General features: G+C 41.8%; 2 protein-coding genes across 2 annotated transcripts in view; both read right to left on the bottom strand.

Annotated features, from left to right (window-relative positions):
* Positions 1 to 1,280: 1,280 nt before the first annotated feature.
* Positions 1,281 to 11,781, bottom strand: kcnk13a (potassium channel, subfamily K, member 13a). The gene is made up of 4 exons (XM_023993940.2): positions 11,350 to 11,781; positions 4,165 to 4,703; positions 3,594 to 3,848; positions 1,281 to 3,137 (listed from the first exon to the last, which is right to left on the bottom strand). The coding sequence occupies exons 1-4, from the start codon at positions 11,678 to 11,680 to the stop codon at positions 2,982 to 2,984; spliced, it is 1,281 nt and encodes a 426-aa protein (XP_023849708.1). The 5' UTR covers positions 11,681 to 11,781; the 3' UTR covers positions 1,281 to 2,981.
* Positions 11,782 to 19,292: 7,511 nt separating this feature from the next.
* The window catches only part of tdp1 (tyrosyl-DNA phosphodiesterase 1), a 76,863-nt gene continuing 72,519 nt past the window's right edge, over positions 19,293 to 23,636 (bottom strand). Inside the window, exon 16 of the mRNA XM_023993931.2 lies at positions 19,293 to 19,939. Coding sequence (XP_023849699.1) covers positions 19,866 to 19,939 — 74 coding nt within the window. The 3' untranslated portion in view covers positions 19,293 to 19,865. The remainder of the gene's footprint in view (positions 19,940 to 23,636) is intronic.

The raw sequence follows: 23,636 nt of genomic DNA, 5'->3' as shown, positions 1-23,636 counted from the left end.
CTATTACACAGCTGCAGAATGCTGTGGTAGCCATGCTGGTTAAGTGTGCTTTGAATTCTAAATAAATCACAGACAGTGTCACCAGCAAAGCACCATCACACCACCACTTCCATGCTTCATGGTGGGAACCACACATGCAGAGATCATCCGTTCACCTACTCTGCGTCTCACAAAGACACGGCGGTTGGAACCAAAAATCTCGAATTTGGACTCATCAGACCAAAGGACAGATTTCCACCGGTCTAATGTCCATTGCTCGTGTTTCTTGACCCAAGCAAGTCTCTTCTTCTTATTGGTGTCCTTTAGTAGTGTTTTCTTTGCAGCAATTCAACCATGAAGGCCTGATTCACGCAGTCTCCTCTGAACAGTTAATGTTGAGATGCGTCTGTTACTTGAACTCTGTGAAGCATTTATTTGGGCTGCAATTTCTGAGGCTGGTAACTCTAATAAACGTATCCTCTGCAGCAGAGGTAACTCTGGGTCTTCCTTTCCTGTGGCGGTCCTCATGAGAGCCAGTTTCATCATAGCGCTTGATGGTTTTTGTGTCTGCACAAGAAAACTTTCAAAGTTCTTGAAATTTTCAGGATTGTATGACCTTCATGTCTTAAAATAATGGACTGTCATTTCTCTTTGCTTATTTGAGCTGTTCTTTCCATAATATGGACTTGGGTCTTTTACCAAATAGGGCTATCAGATGTGTTCCACCCCTACCTTGTACACAACTGATTGGCTCAAACACATTAAGAAGGAAAGAAATTCCACAAATTAACTTTTAACAAGGCAAACCTGTTAATTGAAATGCATTCCAGGTGAAGCTGGTTGAAGAATGCCAAGAGGGTACAAAGCTGTCATCAAGGCAAAGGGTGGCTACTTTGAAGAACCTCAAATATAAAATATAACACTTTTTTGGTTACTACATGATTCCATATGTGTTCTTTCATAGTTTCGATGTCTTCACTATTATTCTACAATGTAGAAAATAGTAAAAATAAAGAAAAACCCTTGAATGAGTAGGTGTTCTAAAACTTTTGACTGGTACTGTATGTACCATCTGCTTTCACTCGGGTCTATCCTGTTGAGAAAATACACTGTTTTTCCGCACAAACATCTTTGAAAAGTTTGAGGGCTTGAGAGAAACAGTTTATCCCTGGTGTTAATTTGGGTATGATACATTTTAAAGCATTAAGCTTTGTCTATTAGTAGAGTGAACTGTTTGACAGGGGCAACATAAGCCTGTTCAATGTTTTTCTCTGCCTCCAGTGAAGTGCCAACTGACAAATCGTAAGAAACAATGTCCTGTTACATAATATAAAATAATAATAAAAATAGAAACCTTTAATTATAGCAGTGGTAGATGATAATGCATTGCCAGAAAGATGCAAGCCCCTCCAGAAAAGAGGCCTACACATAACGTAAAATGACGTTAAAACACACAAAGAAAATAGCCAGTCAATTCAAATGTCTATCTCCACATTGTTTATACAATCCCTTTCATTCTCATAAAATCCTAACACATTGCTCTGTTCACATTATTTCAACACACTGTTAGGGATTTCTTGCATCGTTTCAAGTAGCGCACGGGGACTGTAACAGGGAGCGAGATGGGAAGACGATATTATAAAAGCTTTTTGAGGTTGCTTTTTATGTAAAACAACGCTCCAAACCCTGCACTCAGCAGTGCGTTATGTCGTGACTCAGGAGTCCCCTGATTTAAAGTGTCAAACTTCCTCGAAATTCAAAGAAGATCAATGGGAGAGAGGAAAATACAAAAAAAGAGCGTGGGGAAAAATAAAAGGTATTTTGATGTCCTGCATCATCCATTATTCAGGTGTGTGGTGACTCCATGTTCCAGACCACCCACCCGCACGCACACATACATCAGGTATCCAGCTACAAACACAACAGCTGTCCGATTAGCAATTCAGAGCCACGTGTACATTAAGTTCTACCTTCAAAAGACGAGAAGTGGAGCGCTGAGATATAAACAGAATTTATAAGTAAATTGTATTTATTCCTGCATACTTTAATTGATTTCGGTTTTTCCTGAAACATTGCAAATGTCTCCTTTTTAACTCTATTGAAAGGGGCGCAGGGCAAGTTTGAAATTAGTATGTGCAATTTCAAGTAATAGATTTCAGTCTTCTTTCAATTTTTCTTATTCATATTTAAAAACGAAAGAGAGGAAGAAGTACTATTCTGTTACAGATAAATGACAGCTAGCACTTTTAGAATCAATCAAATGTATCAGTACAGTGTTTTCCTTGTAGTTTTATAACATTTTTTGGAACCGTATTTGTAATATAGTGTGATATCGTGATGATTTTTTTATAGCAGAGTGAAGAGGAGTTCCTCAATCAAGATCTTTATGTATTTGACAACTGATTTCAATTTCTGAGCACCTATTCAAGCATAAAAGCATGATCTGTCTCCTACAAAACAACACCATAGCTGTCAATAACAAATACTGTACACATGTCAATAAGGGAAAGGCAAACATGATCATGGACAAGACCGTTTGGCGTCATAACCCCTTAACATCTCCACCACAATGGCTGATGTGTCACGGTCACTGAACATTCTGGGACAAAATGGCTGCCATGCATAACGAAGAGTGCCACGCATTGCTGATAAACGATGAGTCATTATCACGCTATGTAAAGCTCGGATGAGGTCTGCTCTTTGAGACTCCATATGATGTTTTCTGATATTCTTATTGTAGTTGTTTTCTCTACAGTCTACAGTCTCTCTATGGACCACGTTCAGTGGGCTACAGCAATGGTTCCATTCCAAAACCTTTTCCAACTGTGACCTATGTAAAGCTTTTGTACCCGACCCAAACCAGGTTTTGGGAATCCCTCCTTCAGTGAGCACCTGGTGTCCACTTTGTCTCTCGAATCACATGGTTTTGAGAGATGCAGTATCTGTTTTGATCATTCTCTGTATGATGTGCAGTAAGCCTGCATAATGACTGTAATATCCAGTCATCTATCCACACTGGTCTCAACCAGCCTGTTGTTCATGATGCCCAGCGCCCCTACTCCCCCAGAGAAACCATTCTGTCTGTTTTGGTTGGAGACGGAAGGCCGAGGGATCCCATTGGCTGCTGCCTCCGACAGCAGCATCAGGTCCAGGTTCCCCTGGAGAGGAGAGGTTCACATGATACTTTCATAACTAGACAAAAGATAAGACATTATAAAGGCTCCTACATGTTCATAACAAGATATACAGCATGCCTGCAGGCTTTAAAGGTAGACTCAGCAAGATGACGTTGCAATAAGCAGCACCGCAGATATTGAGATGAGCGCGATGCAAGACTTTGCTCTGACACATTGCAACACAGAGTACGTGCAGAATATATCACACATTCCATGTTGCATGACAGCACTAAGAAACAGAGATCAGGTGCAGTCAGAAACGTTGATTTAAATTGGTCCCTAGCCCTACTGGCCACTCCGGGTACTAGATACTGTAAATACAGTCAAAACATGCCAAAGACCTATGCAATGTATAAAGTGCAAGGGCAACACTTTTGACTAGAGATGAAAGTAACAGAGTGAACTTTTAATGTTCTTTTTACCCGGTGACGCTCTCACCTTATTGGCTGCCAGGAAGTCCCTCATGGAGATCATCTCCCCTGACATCCGCCGTCCTCCATCCGTCTCACTCTCGTTCAACGCGTCCGTTTCTATGGAGACAGTCCGCTGCGCCCGGGAGTGTCCGTGTCCAGTGCCGCTGGGCATCACGGCATTCCGGCGCGGGTGCAATCTCTTCGCGATCCCGGCGGGGCAGCAGTGGCAGCAACCTCGGTAGCAGAAGATGTCCAGCTTTCTCAGCAGCCAGTTGAGAGTCTGCTTGAGTTTTGGGAAAATGTATTATTTTTATGAAACTTTGATATTCCGTAACATTGTTAATGATAGTGCTCTGGTAAAAACCCCACATACCTAGAGAAAGAGGCTGGTGTGTGTGTGTGTGTGTGTGTGTGTGTGTGTGTGTGTGTGTGTGTGTGTGTGTGTGTGTGTGTGTGAAAGAGAGGAGGAAGAGCAAGAGAGGGATAGCCAATAGGAAAGGACAGACAGACAGGACAGAGTAAAGACAGAGAGTGAATGCACGCCATCTCCCACAACTACTCATAAAACAAACGTAAATAAAACAAAAAATCCTCACCTGCTTGATGACAATGGATATGACGTTGAACAGTGAGTAGATACAGCAGACACCCATCAATATAAACAGGAAGTTCCCCAGTCTGTAGGCTGTCTGGTTCCCGTCGTACGTAACCCTCTGGCTGCTTACCATGTCCCCGAACCCGATGGTGCTGAACGCCACAAAACAGAAGTACAGCGAGTCCAGATAGCCCCACCCCTCCACCGCTGAATACATGGCCGAGGCACAGCAGGATATCACCACAGCAGCTACACAAAGAATCAGCATCACGTAGTACACAGAAGGCTTCCATCCAGCCAGACTGTCCCTGTCTCTATCTCTGGGTCCTGGCGGTGGCGCCCCCCTGAGGCCATCGCGGGGCATGACGCCCTGGCGCCGGCGCTGCAGATCGTGGCATGACTTGAGCACGAAGGCGAGCACGGTGATGATGCGCTCCAGGAAGAGGTTGAAGAATAGGATGGTGGAAGCGCAGCCAATCAGGCCATAGAAGATGAGGAAGACTTTGCCACTGACCGTGGTCGGGGTGGCCATGCCAAATCCTGACCAGAGAGAGGGGGGAGGGGTGGAGGGGAAGAGAGAGGTTTGGAGGGAAGGGGAGATGGAGAGAGAGAGGGGGAGAGAGGGTAGATGTTCAGGAGAGAAATTAAAATGGTGAAGGTTCATTCATCATAATTACCTTACCCTCCCTGTCTGTTCCTAAAGTGCCCACCCTCATCCCTCGTTCCCTTCGAAGCAGAAGAAAGTAGACCAGGTTGCCATAGGTGGCGATGTCTCATAATACCTTTTCTTGGCATATCTCTCTCTCATCCATCGCTATACTCCTCCGTCCCATTGAGTTCAATGCTAATTTAGCAACTGGATTTTTAAATGACCATTCTCACAGATGTGCTCCTCAGAGATGAAAGATACATCCCTAAAAACTCATTATTTAAAAAAGAAAGAGAGTCAGGGCTGAAGAACAGGCTTGAGACTACTGGAGAAGAGGGAAAGGAGATGCTAGCAATAAAGCACTGCCTTTATTGGCTTCTGTTAGTGTGTCTAACGTTTCATTCGCTCATTGACATTGACGGAGGTATATCCTGTTGACTATACCCTATATTATAACCTTTTTTTTATCACCTTTATTTAACCAGGTAGGCCAGTCGAGAACAAGTTCTCATTTATAACTGCCACCTGGCCAAGATAAAGCAACGCAGTGCGAAAATAAATAACACAGAGTTACAAGTGGAATAAACAAAAGTACAGTCAATAACACAATAGAAAAAGCTATATACAATATGTGCAAATGGAGTAAGGAGGTAAGGCAATAAATAGGTCATAGTAGCGAAGTAATTACAATTTAGCAAATTAATACTGGAGTGATATACGTGCAGATGATGATGTGCAAGTAGAAATACTGGTGTGCAAAAGAGCAACAAAAAAAAGTTTATAAAAACAATATGGGGATGAGGTGGGTAGTTGGATGGACTATTTACAGATGGGCTGTGTACAGCTGCAGCGATCAGTAAGCTGCTCAGATAGCTGATGCTTAAAGTTAGTGAGGGAGATATAAGTCTCCAACTTGAGCGATTTTTGCAATTCGTTCCAGTCATTGGCAGCAGAGAACTGGAAGGAAAGGCTGCCAAAGGAGGTGTTGGCTTTGGGGTTGACCAGTGAGATATACCTGCTGGAGCGCGTGCTACGGGTGGGTGTTGTTATGGTGACCAGTGAGCTGAGATAAGGCGGAGTTTTACCTAGAAAATACTTATAGATGACCTGGAGCCAGTGGGTCTGGCGACGAATATGTAACGAGGGCCAGCCGACTAGAGCATACAGGTCGCAGTGGTGGGTGGTATAAGGGGCTTTGGTAACAAAACGGATGGCACTGTGATTGACTGCATCCAGTTTGCTGAGTAGAGTGTTGGAGGCTATTTTGTAAATGACATCGCAGAAGTCAAGGATCGGTAGGATAGTAATTTTTACAAGGGTATGTATGGCAGCGTGAGTGAAGGAGGTTTTGTTGCGAAATAGGAAGTTGATTCTAGATTTAATTTTGGATTGGAAATGCTTAATGTGAGTCTGGAAGGAGAGTTTACAGTCTAGTCAGACACCTAGGTATTTGTAGTTGTCCACAGATTCTAAGTCAGAACCGTCCAGAGTAGTGATGCTAGTGCTTCTACACCTGTATTGCTTGCTGTTTGGGGTTTTAGGCTGGGTGTCTGTACAGCACTTCGAGATATTAGCTGATGTACGAAGGGCTATATAAAATAAACTTGATTTGATTTGATTTGATGCTAGTCGGGCGGGCGGGTGCGGGCAGCGATCGGTTGAAGAGCATGCATTTAGTTTTACTACCTTTACCCAATACCGTTTCAAATAGCCTGTGGTCCCTGACAAATACATTTTCAAACCAGTAACATAATATTCTCCCTCCACACCAAAAAAACATGTCATTGATATACAGTTGAGATACAATTGAGGGCAAAAGGTAGCCTATCGGTTTGAGATTTGGGCCAGTAACCAAAGGTCGCTGGTTCGAATACACAAGCCGACAGAGTGAGAAATCTGTCAAGGTGCCCTTGAGCAAGGCACTTAACCCTAATTTGCTCCAGGCCGCCGTACCACTATGGCTGACCCTGTAAAACAACACATTTCATCGCATAAAACATATTTATTATTTTAGTTTTACATTGTTTTGTCAGGTCTCTGAAACTAAAGATGTTATTTTTTTGCGGGCGCTAGAAAAAATGGTGTTATTGACTTATCTAATTACTAAGATAGAGTATGACAAGACCCCGCACCACAGTATGATATTTCTTTCAGCCTTGACCATGAGGATAGAGAGAAGACCCTTGTTGTCATTCTCACTAAACCTCGGTGTTCAAAAAAGACTGGTTTCCCTTGAAACATATCATTAAGAATGCATGAGGTGTCTGTCTGCATAGTGGGGCTAGCCTGGGGGGTTACCCCATACTGCGCAAACAGCCTTTGAGCATCATCATGTTCAATATGAGCATCATGTACTCAACTTCTAACCTCTGGCTGTATTGTCCGCTACCCGTAGGTTATATACTTTATATGTGTTACACACTCTCAGTAAAGGATATATGGACACCAGGAGGGAGGCAAAGTGCTCAACTGTATCTGATTTGTAATGGTTGACAGCCTACTAGAAAAAAGAACAAAAACAAGAACCAAAACAAGAATATGTAGGTTGCGAGCAGCAAAGAAACAGGGTTCACAGGATGACAGAAAGGATACAAGCTCAATTAGATAAAGCAAGCACTCTGTCATGTAGGAACTTCCTTTATGTGTAATCAGTGTGTAACATGTTTATCTCTCAATACCACAAGGATGACACTAGCGAAGTTTAGTCTAGTGCTGTAGGTTGGTCTGAGCAATGTGAGCAAGTCCATGTACCAAATAATATAAATATGGTTTGAATATGATTTGTGGTTTCAGAATTGTTCTCTTAACTGTTTTGTTTTTGACTCTTTGACTCTTTTTGACAAATAGGATTCTCCAGAGTTTCTTAAGCCAATTTGTCCAGAGGCAACAAGGTGAAAATGTACAAATTATTTAAATCTCAGTTGGTACACTCTACATTAGCATTCCAAAATACTTAAATTCCATTCTCACAGCTGTAATACGCTGACTGTGCAAGCGGCAGGACTTCCGGTTTCACATTTTCCTGAATAAAATATCCACGTTTTACTACATTGAGACCAAATAACAGGGCAACAATAGGTGATTATACAGATATACTAATCCCAATATTTCAGAAAGAAAATATATATCTATTTAAAATAATGTATATTTACAAAAAGGAGAGGGATATGTAGCATTGGAAATGATGCAGACAATTACATTGACAGAAGCCACAATCTATCTGAAATAATAAAGCTGATTTACCCCCTAATTAATTATTTTTTATAAATAAATCACGATATTTCACATTGTTTGTCTGCATAATATAAATCGGACATTAATTTGCATGAGACAAAGTCTACTTGATCAATAGTTGTCTGCACCAGACCATTTGTTGGCACTGTAGATACTAGAGCATTAACTGTTGATGAAGAGGACTTTGTCTCATGCAAATGAATGTCAGATTTATATTATGCAGATCAACAATGTGAAATATCGTGATTTATTTTTATGTTATTTTTTTAATTAGGGGGTAGATCAGCTTTATTATTGCAGTGACTTTATATTCACACAGCTTCTAATGACATATACATAAGGTTTACATACCAAATGTTATGCCCCATGTCCATCGATTCAGTTCTTATAGCCCTGTTGTGATATGGTGCCATCTAGTGGTGTAGCTTGGTCGAATACTATTTCTCAAATTCATTAGAAGCTCATTTATTGAGTCTACATACCAAATCTGGAGTCAATCTGATTTACAGTTAATGAGAAGAAGTTATTTTAAGCATTTTTAGCATATATAAGCATACAGTGCATTCGGGAAAGTATTCAGACCCCTTGACTTTTTCCACATTTTGTTACGTTACAGCCTTATTCTAAAATGTATTAAATCGTTTTTTCCCCTCATCAATCTACAACCAATACCCCAGAATGACAAAGCAAAAACGGGTTTTTAGATATTTTGCAAATGTATTAAAAATAAAAACTGAAATATCACATTTACATAAGTATTCAGAACCTTTACTCAGTACTTTGTTGAAGCACCTTTGGCAGCGATTACAGTCTTGAGTCTTAGGTATGACGCTACAAGCTTGGCACACCTGTACTTGGGGAGTTTCTCCCATTATTCTCTGCAGATCCTCAAGCTCTTTCAGGTATCAGGTCTCTCCAGAGATGTTCAATCGATCAACGATTCCCATCCAAAATTGAAAGTGGTACCGGAGCGCCAAGTCTAGGACCAAAAGGTCCTACCCCAACGCATTAGTGTTACATTGTAAAAAAGTGAATTGTTAATATTTTTTAAGATATACTGTACATTTCAAACTTAACATGGTTCATCATGGTAATGTCTGATGACCCTGAAAGCTAAAGTTGATAGGCCATTGTGGAGTGGTTACAAAGGATTTAAATGTAAAATCACATAAAATCGGATTTCCTGATTTATCAATAACTCAGTCATCTTTTAACCAATCCCTTAGCTGTTTTCAAACTAAGTTAAGAGATGTCTCATGGGTGTGAGGGTTTAACTGAGACTGCTTATAACAGTACCCCCAATCTGTGCCACTCTTTTTGACCAAACCAAATCAAATGCCTGGCTTGGGCGGAGCTCAAAAACCGTGAGTGAAGAAGGCCGGGAAATCGCTGTCATGTGGTGCTATGGTTCATGAAAAGATTTTTGAAGTATTTTTAGCATATTATCGTATGTGCTAATATACTTCTACTGGTATAGGAGATGGGCTCCCGAGAGGCGCAGCGGTCTAAGGCACTGCATCTCAGTGCTAGAGGCGTCACTACAGAACCTGGTTCGATTCCAGGCTCTATCACAACCGGCCATGATTAGGAGTCCCATATGGCGGCGCACAATTGCCACAGCGTTGTCCGGGTTAGGGTCTGTAAATAAGAATTTGTTCTTAACTGACTTGTCTAGTTAAATAAAATAAAAACAAAAAAATTGTGTGGCTAATCTTTTCTCAACATCTTCAAGGGCTATTTTGATGAGTCCAAAGACCAAATTTGGATTGCATATGACATTTAGCCCATGAGAAGATTTTGATGTTATATTTTAAGCATTAGTGTTACGTAGTCAAAAAAGTGAATTGTTAATAGTTTCCTTATCTTTAAGATATCAATGTCAAACTCAACATGGTTCAATCATGGTTATGTCTTTGATGACCCTTAAAAGTGTCAAGTTGATTGGCCATTGTGGAGTGGATTTACAAAGGATATAAATGGACACGTACAATTGGATTTCCTGATTTATCAATAATTTTGGCATCTTTTTGGCCAATCCCTGAGTTTTTCTCAAACTAAGGGCTTGTTTTTGCATATTTTTGCATATTAGCCTATGTGCTAATATGCATCTACTGGTATAGTGTGGCCATCTTTGAATGCATCAATCTAATTTTCTAAAATTCTTTATGAGTGATGTGTTCAAAGACCAAATTTGGAGTGCATATTACTTTTTTTTTCATTTTGATGTTTTTCAAAAGTTTTCCACAATTTCCAAGATGGAGGAAAATCTATCTTGATGGAATTTATGGGTCCTTGAGGTAAATTTGCCCAGCATGAGGAAAGATACCTACTTACATACAAAGTTTCAAGTCTATGTCAAACGGAGAAACAGATATGAGGGTTTAAGTGAGACTGCTATAGGCCAATAAGTACTTTAAAAAATAAAATAATAATAATCAAATGCGTTGCTTGGGCAGTGCTCAAAGGTGCCCACTAGTGGCTTATCTGTGCCATTCTATTTGATCAAGTTACTCATGGCCTCTAGATTCTGTGTGCCAAATTAGACATTTTTATAATAGGTGTTCACAGAAAATAAATATCTGCAATGAAAATAAATAACCTGAATGATTAATAGCCATATCATTTTTGGCAAAACTGATGTCATCACTCATGTCATCAGTAATTTGATGTTCATTTTCCTTCTGCCTTAAAGCTAGCAATGATTGGGAGAAATAGGAGCTGCCAATTAACGGAACAATGATTTCTGAGACTGGGTCAACTTCATCTTCTTGAGAAGGGCCAACGTCAACGCTCTTTGTCACACGGACAAAAGTATATTTAATGTCTCCGATATGTAATTTGTTTCTGTCTCCTTTATCTGCATGGTCATCTACAGTTGACTAAAGAAGAGTATTTCCAGTACGCAAAATGCCTACATGTTTATCTACCTTGATTGTATCCTGCTATATGTATTAAATCGCAGACCTGCCTATACATTTTTCCGCCATAAATTCAGTATTAATTTCTCCCTCTCATTGATAGGGATGAAGATATATGGGTTATTCGGTTAATCAGTTTGTCAATATGTCACAGTGTCCTATCTTTTGAAGTGCAATTCATTTCCTGAATTATATTAACAACCATTTTTGAAAGGTATGCAACATAAACACATTTTTTCTTGTAATCTGGTGCATGGCACCTATTCTAAATTATTCAAATGGTGCATTTTGATTAAAAGTTAATTTCTTTGCAATACACTTTTATACATTATTTTTTATACAATACATTCTTTACTTAACCTTCTGGCTTTGTTTCTGAGTTTACCTATGGTCGACACCACGGTCCCAACAAAGTAAAAGGCGCCGGTAAAATCCCAGCGCGGTCTCAGTGTATCCACGCGGATACCGGCGATGTTCGCCTCCTCATAGAACCGGAGAAATGTCTCCAAGTCGGTCCGGTTAAGGTTGTGCTTCTGGGTGAATCTCTCGAAGCGCTGCGCCCACTGCTCGTTTGCCTGTAGCTCCTTCGGCTGCTCCAACGCAGAGAACACAGCAGCACCGCACAGCAGATATAGCACGATCAGCACCGCCAGCATCAGAAACCGCGCGTTATCCTCGTTCACCACACCGCAACAGCAGCCTCTCCTGCACGCCATTACGGCGGCAGCGAGGACACCGAGGACCCTGCGAGAAGGAGCCTCCGCATCGTGTCAGATGAAGGCACCTGAAAGCCTTCCTAATAAGTCAGTATGTGGGTTGTTCCACCAATTCGGTGCCTTTTGAGAAGTGTAACTTGGTAAAAAAATTCACTTCATTTTAACATTCTGTCATAAAGAGCACATGTTCAACTTCATAAAAATGTTCAACTTCCCATCTCAAGTGGTAAAACAATGAATATACAGTACCAGTCGAAAATTTGGACACACATACTCATTCAATGGTTTTCTTTATTTTTACTATTTTCTACATTGTAGAATAATAGTGAAGACATTAAAACTATGAAATAACACATGGAATCATGTAGTAACCAAAAATACGGTAGACCATTCCATTCTTGTGGGCCGGCTAAGGAATACTGGTGTCTCTGAGGGGTCTTTGGCCTGGTTTGCTAACTACGTCTCTCAAATAGTGCAGTGTATAAAGCCAGAAAATCTGCTGTCTCAGCCACTGCCTGTCACCAAGGGAGTACCCCAAGGCTTGATCCTAGGCCCCACGCTCTTTCCAATTTACATCAACAACATAGCTCAGGCAGTAGGAAGCTCTCTCATCCATTTATATGCAGATGATACAGTCTTATACTCAGCTGGCCCCTCCCTGGATTTTGTGTTAAATGCTCTACAACAAAGCTTTCTTAGTGTCCAACAAGCTTTCTCTACCCTTAACCTTGTTCTGAACACCTCCAAAACAAAGGTCATGTGGTTTGGTAGAAAGAATGCCCCTCTCCCCACAGATGTGATCACTGCCTCTGAGGCTTTTGAGCTTGAGGTAGTCACCTCATACAAGTACTTGGGAGTATGTTTGTACCATGTTCTGTGCTGCTACCATGTTGTTATCATGTGTTGCTACCATGCTGTGTTGTCATGTGTTGCTGCCTTGCTATGTTATTGTCTTAGGTCTCTCTTGTTGTGATGCGTGTTTTGTCCTATATTTATATTTTATTTATTCATTTATTTTTAATCCCAGCCTCCGTCCCCGCAGGAGGCCTTTTGCCTTTTGGTAGGCCGTCATTGTAAATAAGAATTTGTTCTTAACTGACTTGCCTAGTTAAATAAAGGTTAAATAAATAAAAATTCTTCAAGTGCAGTCGCAACAATCATCAACGGCTATGATGAAACTGGCTCGGATGAGGACCACCACAGGAGAGGAAGACCCAGAGTAACCTCTGCTGCAGAGGATAAGTTAGAGTTACCTGCCTCAGAAATTGCAGCCCAAATAAATGCTTCACAGAGTTCAAGTATCAGACACATCTCAACATTAACTGTTCAGAGGAGACTGCGTGAATCAGGCCTTCATGGTCAAATTTCAGAAATGAAACCACTACTAAAGGACACCAATAATAATAAGAGACTAACTTGGGCCAAGAAACATGAGCTATGGATATTAGACCGGTGGAAATGAGTCCAAATTTGAGATTTTTGGTTCCAACCGCCGTGTCTTTGTGAGACGCAGAGTAGGTGAACAGATGATCTCCGCATGTTTCGTTTCCACCGTGAAGCATGGAGGAGGTGTGATGGTGTGGGGGTGCTTTGCTTATTAAGAATTCAAGTCACACTTAATCAGAATGGCTACCACAGCATTCTGCAGCGATGCGCCATCCCATCTGGTTTGCGCTTAGTGGGACTATCATTTGTTTTTCAACAGGACAATGACCCAACACACCTCCAGGCTGTGTAAAGGCTATTTGACCAAGAAGGAGAGTGATGAAGTGCTGCATCAGATGACCGGGCCTCCACAATCACCTGACCTCAACCCAATTGAGATGGTTTGGGATGAGTTGGACCGCAGAGTGAAGGAAAAGCAGCCAACAAGTGCTCAGCATATGTGGGAACTCGTTCAAGACTGTTGGAAAAGCATTCCAGGTGAAGCTGGTTGAGATAATGCCAAGAGTGTGCAAAGCTGTCATCAAGGCAAAGGGTGGCTACTTTGAAGAATCTAAAATCTAAAATATATTTTTATTTGTTTAACACTTTTTTGGTTACTACATTATTCCACATGTGTTATTTCATAGTTTTGATGTCTTCACTATTATTCTACAATGTAGAAAAAAATAAAAAAATAAAGAACAGCCCCTCAATGAGTAGGCGTCCTTTTGACTGGTAGTGTCCTGATCACGTCTGGTGTGGATGGACAAAATCAACATGCACTCGCCCAGTCTAGTAAGCATGTAATCGGGAAAGCCTGGTGAAGTCCATGGCACAAAAGTAGCTACAAAGGGGTGGAAACCAGTGACTCCTCACAACACGTCAAGCCAATCAAATGACTTGCATTGGGGTAAAAAAAATATTGGTGTGACCACAACGTGATTTTGGAGTTGTGGCTACGCGAGACTAAATATCAGTAACAAGGCTGGCGTGGTACACTCGACCCGCTCCGTTTCCCCCCACAAAACACAGCAAATGACCCAAAAGAGTAGAACCAGCTCACCTGCTTATACACTGATTTCAGTTTTAGATGTTCAATGTTTCTTTTGAAAAAAAAATATTTTAAAAGGAATAGTTTCACCTTATTAAAACGAGAGTTAATTTCACGTAAAATCAGGGACAGACATAAATTAATCCCTAATCACATTAAATAAATAATCATCTTCAGGAATGACTTTGTGAAAGAAAATAAATAACTAGGGCTTTACAATGATGGTGAAAACTTGGAGAAATGTTGGGGTTAAATGGGTTAATCACAGAGGGTGCTTGGAGGGACATGTAAAAATGCTGAATTTAATATGAATCTTTATTCATATTAAAAATCAGATTCATACAATTCCCCATGTGGTCTATATTAAAGGGCGCTTCCTTTAATATGACAGGCTTTTACAATTCAATACTGGTGCACAATTTCTACTTAAAATATCAAAGGGATGCGAAAAGCACTCATTTCGTGGGACAGCCCATGTATAGTTTGATATTCTGGCAGAAATCCCATAACTGTTGGGAATGTTTCATTTAAAAAGATACCCAATTACCTCGACTCTCACCTTATCATCCACAGGATTTTTTTTATGAAAAAGAAATCAATGTTAAATAGTCATATTGAAGTTAGACTCAGCGATAAGTAGATGCAGAAAGTAAACAGAATAGTGGGTCAATTTCTGCAACTAAGAGAGTTGAAGTGCAAGGCTCAACTTCTCCGTTTTGGTCCCGTGGCTGCCACGCTGTCACAGCGCGATGCGAACCGGTGCACTTGCACAGCTACTGTGCGTAACTGTGTCATCTCAATGGGCGCGTTCGAGCAAATCACTATTGCCAAGTCGGTGACCGTCATTGGTTAGCGCCTTTCAAAGTGTGTTGCATTATGTCGACTGCATGAATTTCACAAAAATCATGTGATCAAAGGTCACTAAGTTTTTACTGCAAGTTTCTGAAGTTGCTCTTCACCAACCATCGCCTGCGTCGTGGGAGGCTCTATTGTTAGCGTGTTTTTGTTAGACCCAGGAGAACTTGACCAAAGTCCTGACTGAAACAGGAACCAACTTTGTTGCAATTCATATACAGTGGATATGTGCAAATGAATATATTTGAGTCTCTCTCTCTCTCACACCAATTGATTGTACAATGTACACACATACACTGAGTGTAGAAAACATTAAAAACACCTTCCTAATATTGAGTTGCACCCCCCTTTTGCCCTCAGAACAGCCTAAATTCGTTGGAGCATGGAATCTACAAGGTGTCAAAAGAGTTCCTCAGGGATGCTGGCCCATATTGACTCCAATGCGTCCCACAGTTGTGTCAAGTTGGCTGGATGTCCTTTGGGTGGTGGACCATTCTTGATACACGCGGGAAACGGTTGAGTGTGGAAAAACTCTGCAGCGTTGCAGTTCTTGACACAAGAACGCCTGGCACCTACTACCTTACCCTGTTCAAAGGAACTTCAATATTTTGTCTTGCCCATTCACTCTCTGAATGGCACACATACACAATTGATGTCTCAAATGTCTCAAGGCTTAAAAATCCTTCTTTAACCAGTCTCCTGCCCTTTATCTACACTGGTTGAAGTTCATTTAACAAGTGACATCAATAAGGGATCATAGCTTTCACCTGGATTCACCTGCTCAGTCTATGTCATAGAAATATATATATATAATATATATAATATATAATATAATATATAATATTTATTTGTGAACGTGAGATACTGCGGTTGGAGACATTTATTTTAACATTATAAAGAAAGACTTTTACAAAAAAAACAATGACATCGCTGTCATGTTGCACTGAGCCTTGCTGTTGGAAAACCATATCAGTGTCCGACTTTCGGCCGTTGCAGCTGCACCTCCCCGACTTGCTTTCGGCTTACCACTCAAACACGCCCAATATCTACCAAGTCTAACTTTAAACTTTAAAGTTGCATAGTTTGTCAGATTTCCTTAGAGGTGCCCGAGGTACCCCTCGTGCGAACTGTATTTGATTAATTCTGGCATGGGTAATGCAAAAATTGTTCCAGCGAAACATCCACAAATAGTCTGGAACGGCCTATATCATTATGTTCGTATTATCTCAATGCAGTTAGAATTTGCGAAATTGGGTGAGGTCAGCTTCACAGTGCAAACGACATGGGACCTTTAAAAGTAGCTTCACGACTACCCCGCTGATTATTATTATTTAACCTTTATTTAACTAGGCAAGTCAGCTAAGAACAAATTCGACGGCCTACCCCGGCCAAACCCGGGCGACGTTGGGACTCCCAATCACATCCGGATGTGATAAAGCCTGGATTCAAACCAGGTACTGCAGTGATGCCTCTTGCACTGAGATGCAGTGTCTTAGACCACTGCACCACTCGGGAGCCCATCTGTTATCCATTAGCTGGTAGCCTACTGTAATGCCTCGATCACACCTACAGGGTCTTGCGCCTTGGTACACCCGAAGTAGCAAACATTCATTTCCAACGGAACGCTGCGTTTGCCTTGCAGCATTGTGTTCCAGAGGCAGTTGCAGTGCGTTCTGTATGGTGCCGATGTTGGATTTATCAAACGTATGCATCAAATTGTATGCGTAGACGGCTTGACATAAATGGTAGCAGAAGGTGAACGTTGAACTTTTGTTGCACACATATCCAGATGCTGCTGCTTACCCTTTAGTGCAAAACCTCTGTAGGTGTGTTCGAGGCGTAAGTGATCATCAGGTAGAAAAATGCCTTGGCGCCTATCCCGCTCTCCAGCCCCTCCTCTAATGCTGACTGACACGTCCTGCGTAGGCTACTTCCTGCTCTCATATCTCTCGCCAAACAGGACAGAACCAGTCTACTGTGAGTGGTATAAAGGGCTACAAAGGGACACTTTAGCAGGGGACAGAGGAGAGGACTGAGAAACTGAAAGGTGCACAGTCACTGCGTTCAGTGACGGAGAGGATGAAAGTAGTACGCTTCAATGTTGACTATTGTCAACTGATTATTGTTGCTCAGTTTTTGCTTCAGCCATAAATAATGAAAACAAAACATTGTTGGAGGAATGGGGAACCAATGGCCATGGCAATGAAAGGTAGCTTCTATCACAGTTGCTAAGCAGCAGTTGATTAAAATTTGAACATCCCCCCCAAAATCCCAGGCTAGATGAGTAGGCCTAGGCTACAAACACCACAGAAAACCTGCAGCAATCATCACATATTCTCCATTTGAGCTCAAGGTTTCTGCCCAATTCCACCATTGCTCTAATCTGGTTGAAAGGCTTTGAAAGTATAGTGTCTGGATTCAGTAGCCTTGAATGCTTTATCAGATATGTGAGTCTGTGGCTCTAACAGACTTCACTCAAACAGAGTTCTCTGCTTCTACTCCAAGGCTCTGCCAAGTATTGCTGACTGACTGAGACAGCTGCATTGTTGTGATGGTCTGGAAGCATGTTTATGAGATGTATAACATGTACAGTTGAAGTCGGAAGTTTACATACACCTTAGCCAAATACATTTAAACTCAGTTTCTCACAATTCCTGACATTTACTCCTAGTAAAAATGTCCCTGTTTTAGGTCAGTTAGGATCACCACTTTATTTTAAGAATGTGAAATGTCAGAATAATAGTAGAGAGAATGATTTATTTCAGCTTTTATTTCTTTCATCACATTCCCAGTGGGTCAGAAGTTTACATACACTCATTTAGTATTTGGTAGCATTGCCTTAATTGTTAAACTTGGGTCAAACGTTTTGGGTAGCCTTCCACAAGCTTCCCACAATAAGTTGGGTGGATTTTGGCCCATTCCTCCTGACAGAGCTGGTGTAACTAAGTCAGGTTTGTAGGCCTCGTTGCTCACACACACTTTTTTAGTTCTGCCAACAAATTTTCAATAGAATTGAGGTCAGGGCTTTGTGATGACCACTCCAATACCTTGACTTTGTTGTCCGTAAGCCATTTTGCCACAACTTTGGAAGTATGCTTTGGGTTATTGTCCATTTGGAAGACCCATTTGCGACCAAGCTTTAACTTCCTGACTGAAGTCTTGAGATGTTGCTTCAATATATCCACATAATTTTCCTCCCTCATGATGCCATCTATTTTGTGAAGTGCACCAGTCCCTCCTGCAGCAAATCACCCCCACATCATGATGCCCCCCCCCCCCCGTTCTTCACGGTTGGGATGGTGTTTTCGGCTTGCAAGCCTCCCCATTTTTCCTCCAAACATAATGATGGTCATTATGGCCAAACAGTTATATTTTTGTTTCATCAGACTAGAGGACATTCCTCCAATAAGTATGATGTTGTCCCCATGTGCAGTTACAAACCGTAGTCTGGCTTTTTATGGCGGTTTTGGAGCAGTGGCTTCTTCCTTGCTGAGCGGCCTTTAAGGTTATGTCAATATACGACTCGTTTTACTGTGGATATAGATACTTCTGTACCCGTTTCCTCCAGCATCTTCACAAGGTCCTTTGCTGTTGTTCTGGGATTGATTTGCAATTTTAGGAGACAGAATGCGTCTCCTTCCTGAGCGGTATGACGGCTGCGTGGTCCCATGGTGTTTATACTTGCATACTATTGTTTGTACAGATGAACGTGGTACCTTCAGGCGTTTGGAAATTGCTCCCAAGGATGAACCAGACTTGTGGAGGTCCACAATATTTTTTCCTGAGATCTTGGCTGACTTTTGATTTTCCCATGATGTCAAGCAAAGAGGCACTGAGTTTGAAGGTAGGCATTGCAATACATCCACAGGTATACCTCCAATTGACTCAAATTATGTCAATTAGCCTATAAGAAGCTTCTAAAGCCATGACATCATTTTCAGGAATTTTCCAAGCTGTTTAAAGGCACAGTCAACTTAGTGTATGTAAACTTCTGACCCACTGGAATTGTGATACAGTGAATTATAAGTGAAATAATCTGCCTTTAAACAATTGTTGGAAAAATTACTTGTGTCATGCACAAAGTAGATGTCCTTACTAACTTGCCAAAATTATAGTTTGTTAACAAGAAATTTGTGGAGTGGTTGAAAAACATGTTTTAATGACTCCAACCTAAGTGTATGTAAACTTCCGACTTCAACTATAGATTGTATAGATTTTTATCCACCAGAATAAAATGTTCTTCATTTTCTACATTATGCACATAAGAGTCATCATACTAGGGATTTTTAAATTATTTTTAATAACAAACATGGTGAGTGATTTTTTTTTGCACATATTACAAAGGAAACTTACAGTACATGATTAAATGAATAGCTACAATAACAAAACAATGTAATACCAACGTGTTTGAGTAGGGCTGGAACAAAAGCCTGCAAACAAAGTAGTTCTCCAGGAGAAGGTTTGGCCAGCGCGGCACTAGAGTGAGGCTAGTGTACAAAAGCGAGAGAGGAGGTTATCTCCTCACTTTAGCACCAGGTAATGGAAAGTAAGAGATACCTTTAGGTCAGAGTTACTGAAGACAAGTGAGAGACAGACTATGAAAAAGGGAGGGAGGAAGGGTAGGGAGAAGGTTGACACGAATGAGAGATGACAGACAGTTATAACTGTACTAAGGAGACAGAGTTGGACTGGACAGGTAGTGAGAAGGGGAGACAGAGAGAGAGAGAGTGTAACTCAATTCCATTTGATTTAGCCTGTCTGTGCACCATAGGAGCAGAATATGGAAGGTCTGGCAAGGGGTCCGGGTAACTGGATGTTTAAGGGAACGTGTGTGTGTGTGTCTGGCGTGGTGGTTCAGGAGGGGACCCAGATGTTACCGTGTGTGTCTGGAGCCTGGGTGTAGGGAATGTTCCACATCCATGGCTGATCTGAGGAAAAACACAAAAACACACACATTAAAGGTGCTAGATCTAGAATTTCTCAGCATTTCTCCCCTATTTGGAAGCTAGGTGAATTGCCGCGGCACTATCAATCAATCAAATGTATTTATAAAGCTATATTTATAAAGATATGTTCTGGATAGCGTCGAACAACAACATTGATGTATATGCTGATTCGGTGAGCGAGTTTATTAGCAAGTGCATCGGTGATTTTGTACCCACGGCGAATATTAAAACCTTCCCCAACCAGAAACCGTGGATTGATGGCAGCATTCGTGCAAAACTGAAAGCGCGAACCACTGCTTTTAATCAGGGCAAGGTGACCGGAAACATGACCGAAAACAAACAGTGCAGCTATTCCCTCCGCAAGGCAATCAAACAAGCTAAGCGTCAGTATAGAGACAAAGTAGTCGCAATTCAAAGGCTCAGACACGAGAGGTATGTGGCAGGGTCTACAGTCAATCACGGACTACAAAAAGAAAACCAGCCCCGTCGGGGACCCTGATTTTCTGCTCCCAGACAAACGAAACAACTTCTTTGCTCGCTTTGAGAACAATACAGTGCCACCGACACGGCCGCTACCAAAACCTGCGGGCTCTCCTTTACCGCAGCCAACGTGAGTAAAACATTTAAACGTGTTAACCTTCGCAAGGCTGCCGGCCCAGACGGCATCCCTAGCCGTGTCCTCAGAGCATGTGCAGACTAGCTGGCTGGTGTGTTTACGGACATATTAAATCAATCAGGGGCCCCACAAGGGTGCGTTCTCAGCCCTCTCCTGTACTCCCTGTGACCCATGACCCATGACTGCATGGCCATGCACGCCTCCAACTCAATCATCAAGTTTGCAGACGACACTAAAGTGGCAGGCTTGATTCCAACAAAGACGAGACGGCATACAGGGAGGAGGTGAGGGCCCTCGGAGTGTGGTGTCAGGAAAATAACCTCACACTCAACGTCAACAAAACAAAGGAGATGATCGTGGACTTCAGGAAACAGCAGAGGGAGCACCCCCCTATCCACATTAACGGGACAGTAGTGGAGAAGGTGGAAAGTTTTAAGTTCCTACACATCACGGACAAACTGAAWTGGTCCACCCACACAGACAGCGTTGTGAAGAAGGCACAACAGCGCCTCTTCAACCTCAGGAGGCTGAAGAAATTTGGCTTGTCACCAAAAACACTCACAAACTTTTACAGATGCACAATCGAGAGCATCCTGTCGGGCTGTATCACCGCCTGGTACGGCAACTGCTCCGCCCACAACCTTAAGGCTCTCCAGAGGGTAGTGAGGTCTTCACAACGCATTCACCGGGGGAAAACTACCTGCCCTCCAGGACACCTACACCACAGGAAGGCCAAAAAGATCATCAAGAACAACAACCACCCGAGCCACTGCCTGTTCACCCCGCTATCATCCAGAAGGCGAGGTCAGTACAGGTGCATCAGAGCTGGGACCGAGAGACTGAAAAACAGCTTCTATCTCAAGGCCATCAGACTGTTAAACAGCCATCACTAACATTGAGTGGCTGCTGCCAACACACTGACTCAAATCTCTAGCCACTTTAATAATTAAAAATTGGATGTAATGCATGTATCACTAGTCATTTTAAACAATGCCACTTTATATAATGTTTACATACCCTACATTATTCATCTCATATGTATATAGTGTACTCTATACCATCTACTGCATCTTGACTATGCCGTTCGGCCATCGCTCATCCATATATTTATATGTACATATTCTTATTCATTCCCTTGTTGTTGTGAAATTGTTAGATTACTTGTTAGATATTACTGCATGGTTGGAACTAGAAGCACAAGCATTTCGCTACACTCGCATTAACATCTGCTAACCATGTGTAGGTGACCAATAAAATTTGATGTCTTGAGATGTTGCTTCAATATATCCACATAATTTTCCTTCCTCATGATACAATCTATTTTGTGAAGTGCACCAGTCCCTCCTGCAGCAAAGCAMCCCCACAACATGATGCTGCCACCCCCGTGCTTCACGGTTGGGATGGTGTTCTTCGGCTTGCAAGCCTCCCCCTTTTTCCTCCAAACATAACAATGGACATTATGGCCAAACAGTTCTATTTTTGTTTTATCAGACCAGAAGGCATTTCTCCAAAAAGTACGATCTTTGTCCCCATGTGCAGTTACAAACCGTAGTCTGGCTTTTTATGGCGGTTTTGGAGCAGTGGCTTCTTCCTTGCTGAGCGGCCTTTCAGATTATGTCGATATAGGACTCGTTTTACTGTGGATATAGATACTTTTGTACCTGTTTCCTCCAACATCTTCACAAGGTCCTTTGCTGTTGTTCTGGGATTGATTTGCACTTTTCGCACCAAAGTACGTTCATCTGTCGGAGACAGAACGCGTCTCCTTCCTGAGTGGTATGACAACTGCGTGGTCCCATGGTGTTTATACTTGCATTGTATTGTTTGTACAGATGAACGTGGTACCTTCAGGCGTTTGTAAATTGCTTTCAAGGATGACCCAGACTTGTGGATATCTACAATTTGTTTTCCTGACATCTTGGCTGATTTATTTTTACAATTGTGCTCGTTGTCCGTTGCTTATACAGTTGAAGTCGGAAGTTTACATACACTTAGGTTGGAGTCATTAAAACTCGTTTGGAGACATTTTTTGGTACCCTTCCCCAGATCTGTGCCTCAACACAATCCTGTCTCGGAGCTCTACGGACAATTCCTTCGACCTCATGGCTTGTTTTTTACTCTGACATGCACTGTCAACTGTGGGAACTTACATAGACAGGGGTGTACCTTTTCAAATCAATTGAATTTACCACAGGTGGACTCCAATCAAGATGTAGAAACAAGCTCAATTTTGAGTCTCATAGGAAAGGGTCTGAATATTTATGTATATGTCGTATTTCTATGTAAATGTCATAAAAACCTGTTTTTGCTTTGTCATTTTGGGCAATTGTGTATAGATTGATTTTACATTTACATTTAACATTTACATTTAAGTCATTTAGCAGACGCTCTTATCCAGAGCGACTTACAAATTGGTGCATTCACCTTATGACATCCAGTGGAACAGCCACTTTACAATAGTGCATCTAAATCTTTTAAGGGGGGGGGGAGGGGGGTGAGAAGGATTACTTTAGTTTGTGTGTGTGCACCTGCCATGGAACACAATGTTTAGGTCACAGGAGGTTGGTGGCCCCTTAATTGGGGAGGACGGGCTGGTGGTAATGGCTGGAGCGAAATAAGTGGAATGGTTTGATGCCGTTCCATTGGCTCCGTTCTAGCCATTATTATGAGCCGTCCTCCCCTCAGCAGCCTCCACTGGTTNCATCTAAATCTTTTAAGGGGGGGGGGGGGTGAGAAGGATTACTTTATCCTATCCTAGGTATTTTTTTATTGAATCCAACGTAATAAAATGTGGAAAAGGGAAGTGGCATCAATACTTTCTGAAGGCACTGTAGGTAGCATCAGAGTTATCCCCAGTGAACACGTTTCAGATGGATACCAAACATGGATACTATAGTATTATTCTGTCACACATTCAATAGTCAGTCCTCTGGATACTGTAACAGAGATTTATTTTGTCCCCTCAGAGGGGGAAGGGCTAACTAGTCCTTGGGCATTGTCCTTTGTGCTTTCCTTGTGTTCCTGGAGCATTAGCCATGCAGCTCCTGGTTAGCACATAAATTA

The sequence above is a fragment of the Salvelinus sp. IW2-2015 genome, linkage group LG9, assembly GCF_002910315.2.
Source record: "Salvelinus sp. IW2-2015 linkage group LG9, ASM291031v2, whole genome shotgun sequence".
NCBI lineage: Eukaryota > Metazoa > Chordata > Actinopteri > Salmoniformes > Salmonidae > Salvelinus > Salvelinus sp. IW2-2015.
This window is presented reverse-complemented; position numbering and strand designations above follow the sequence as displayed.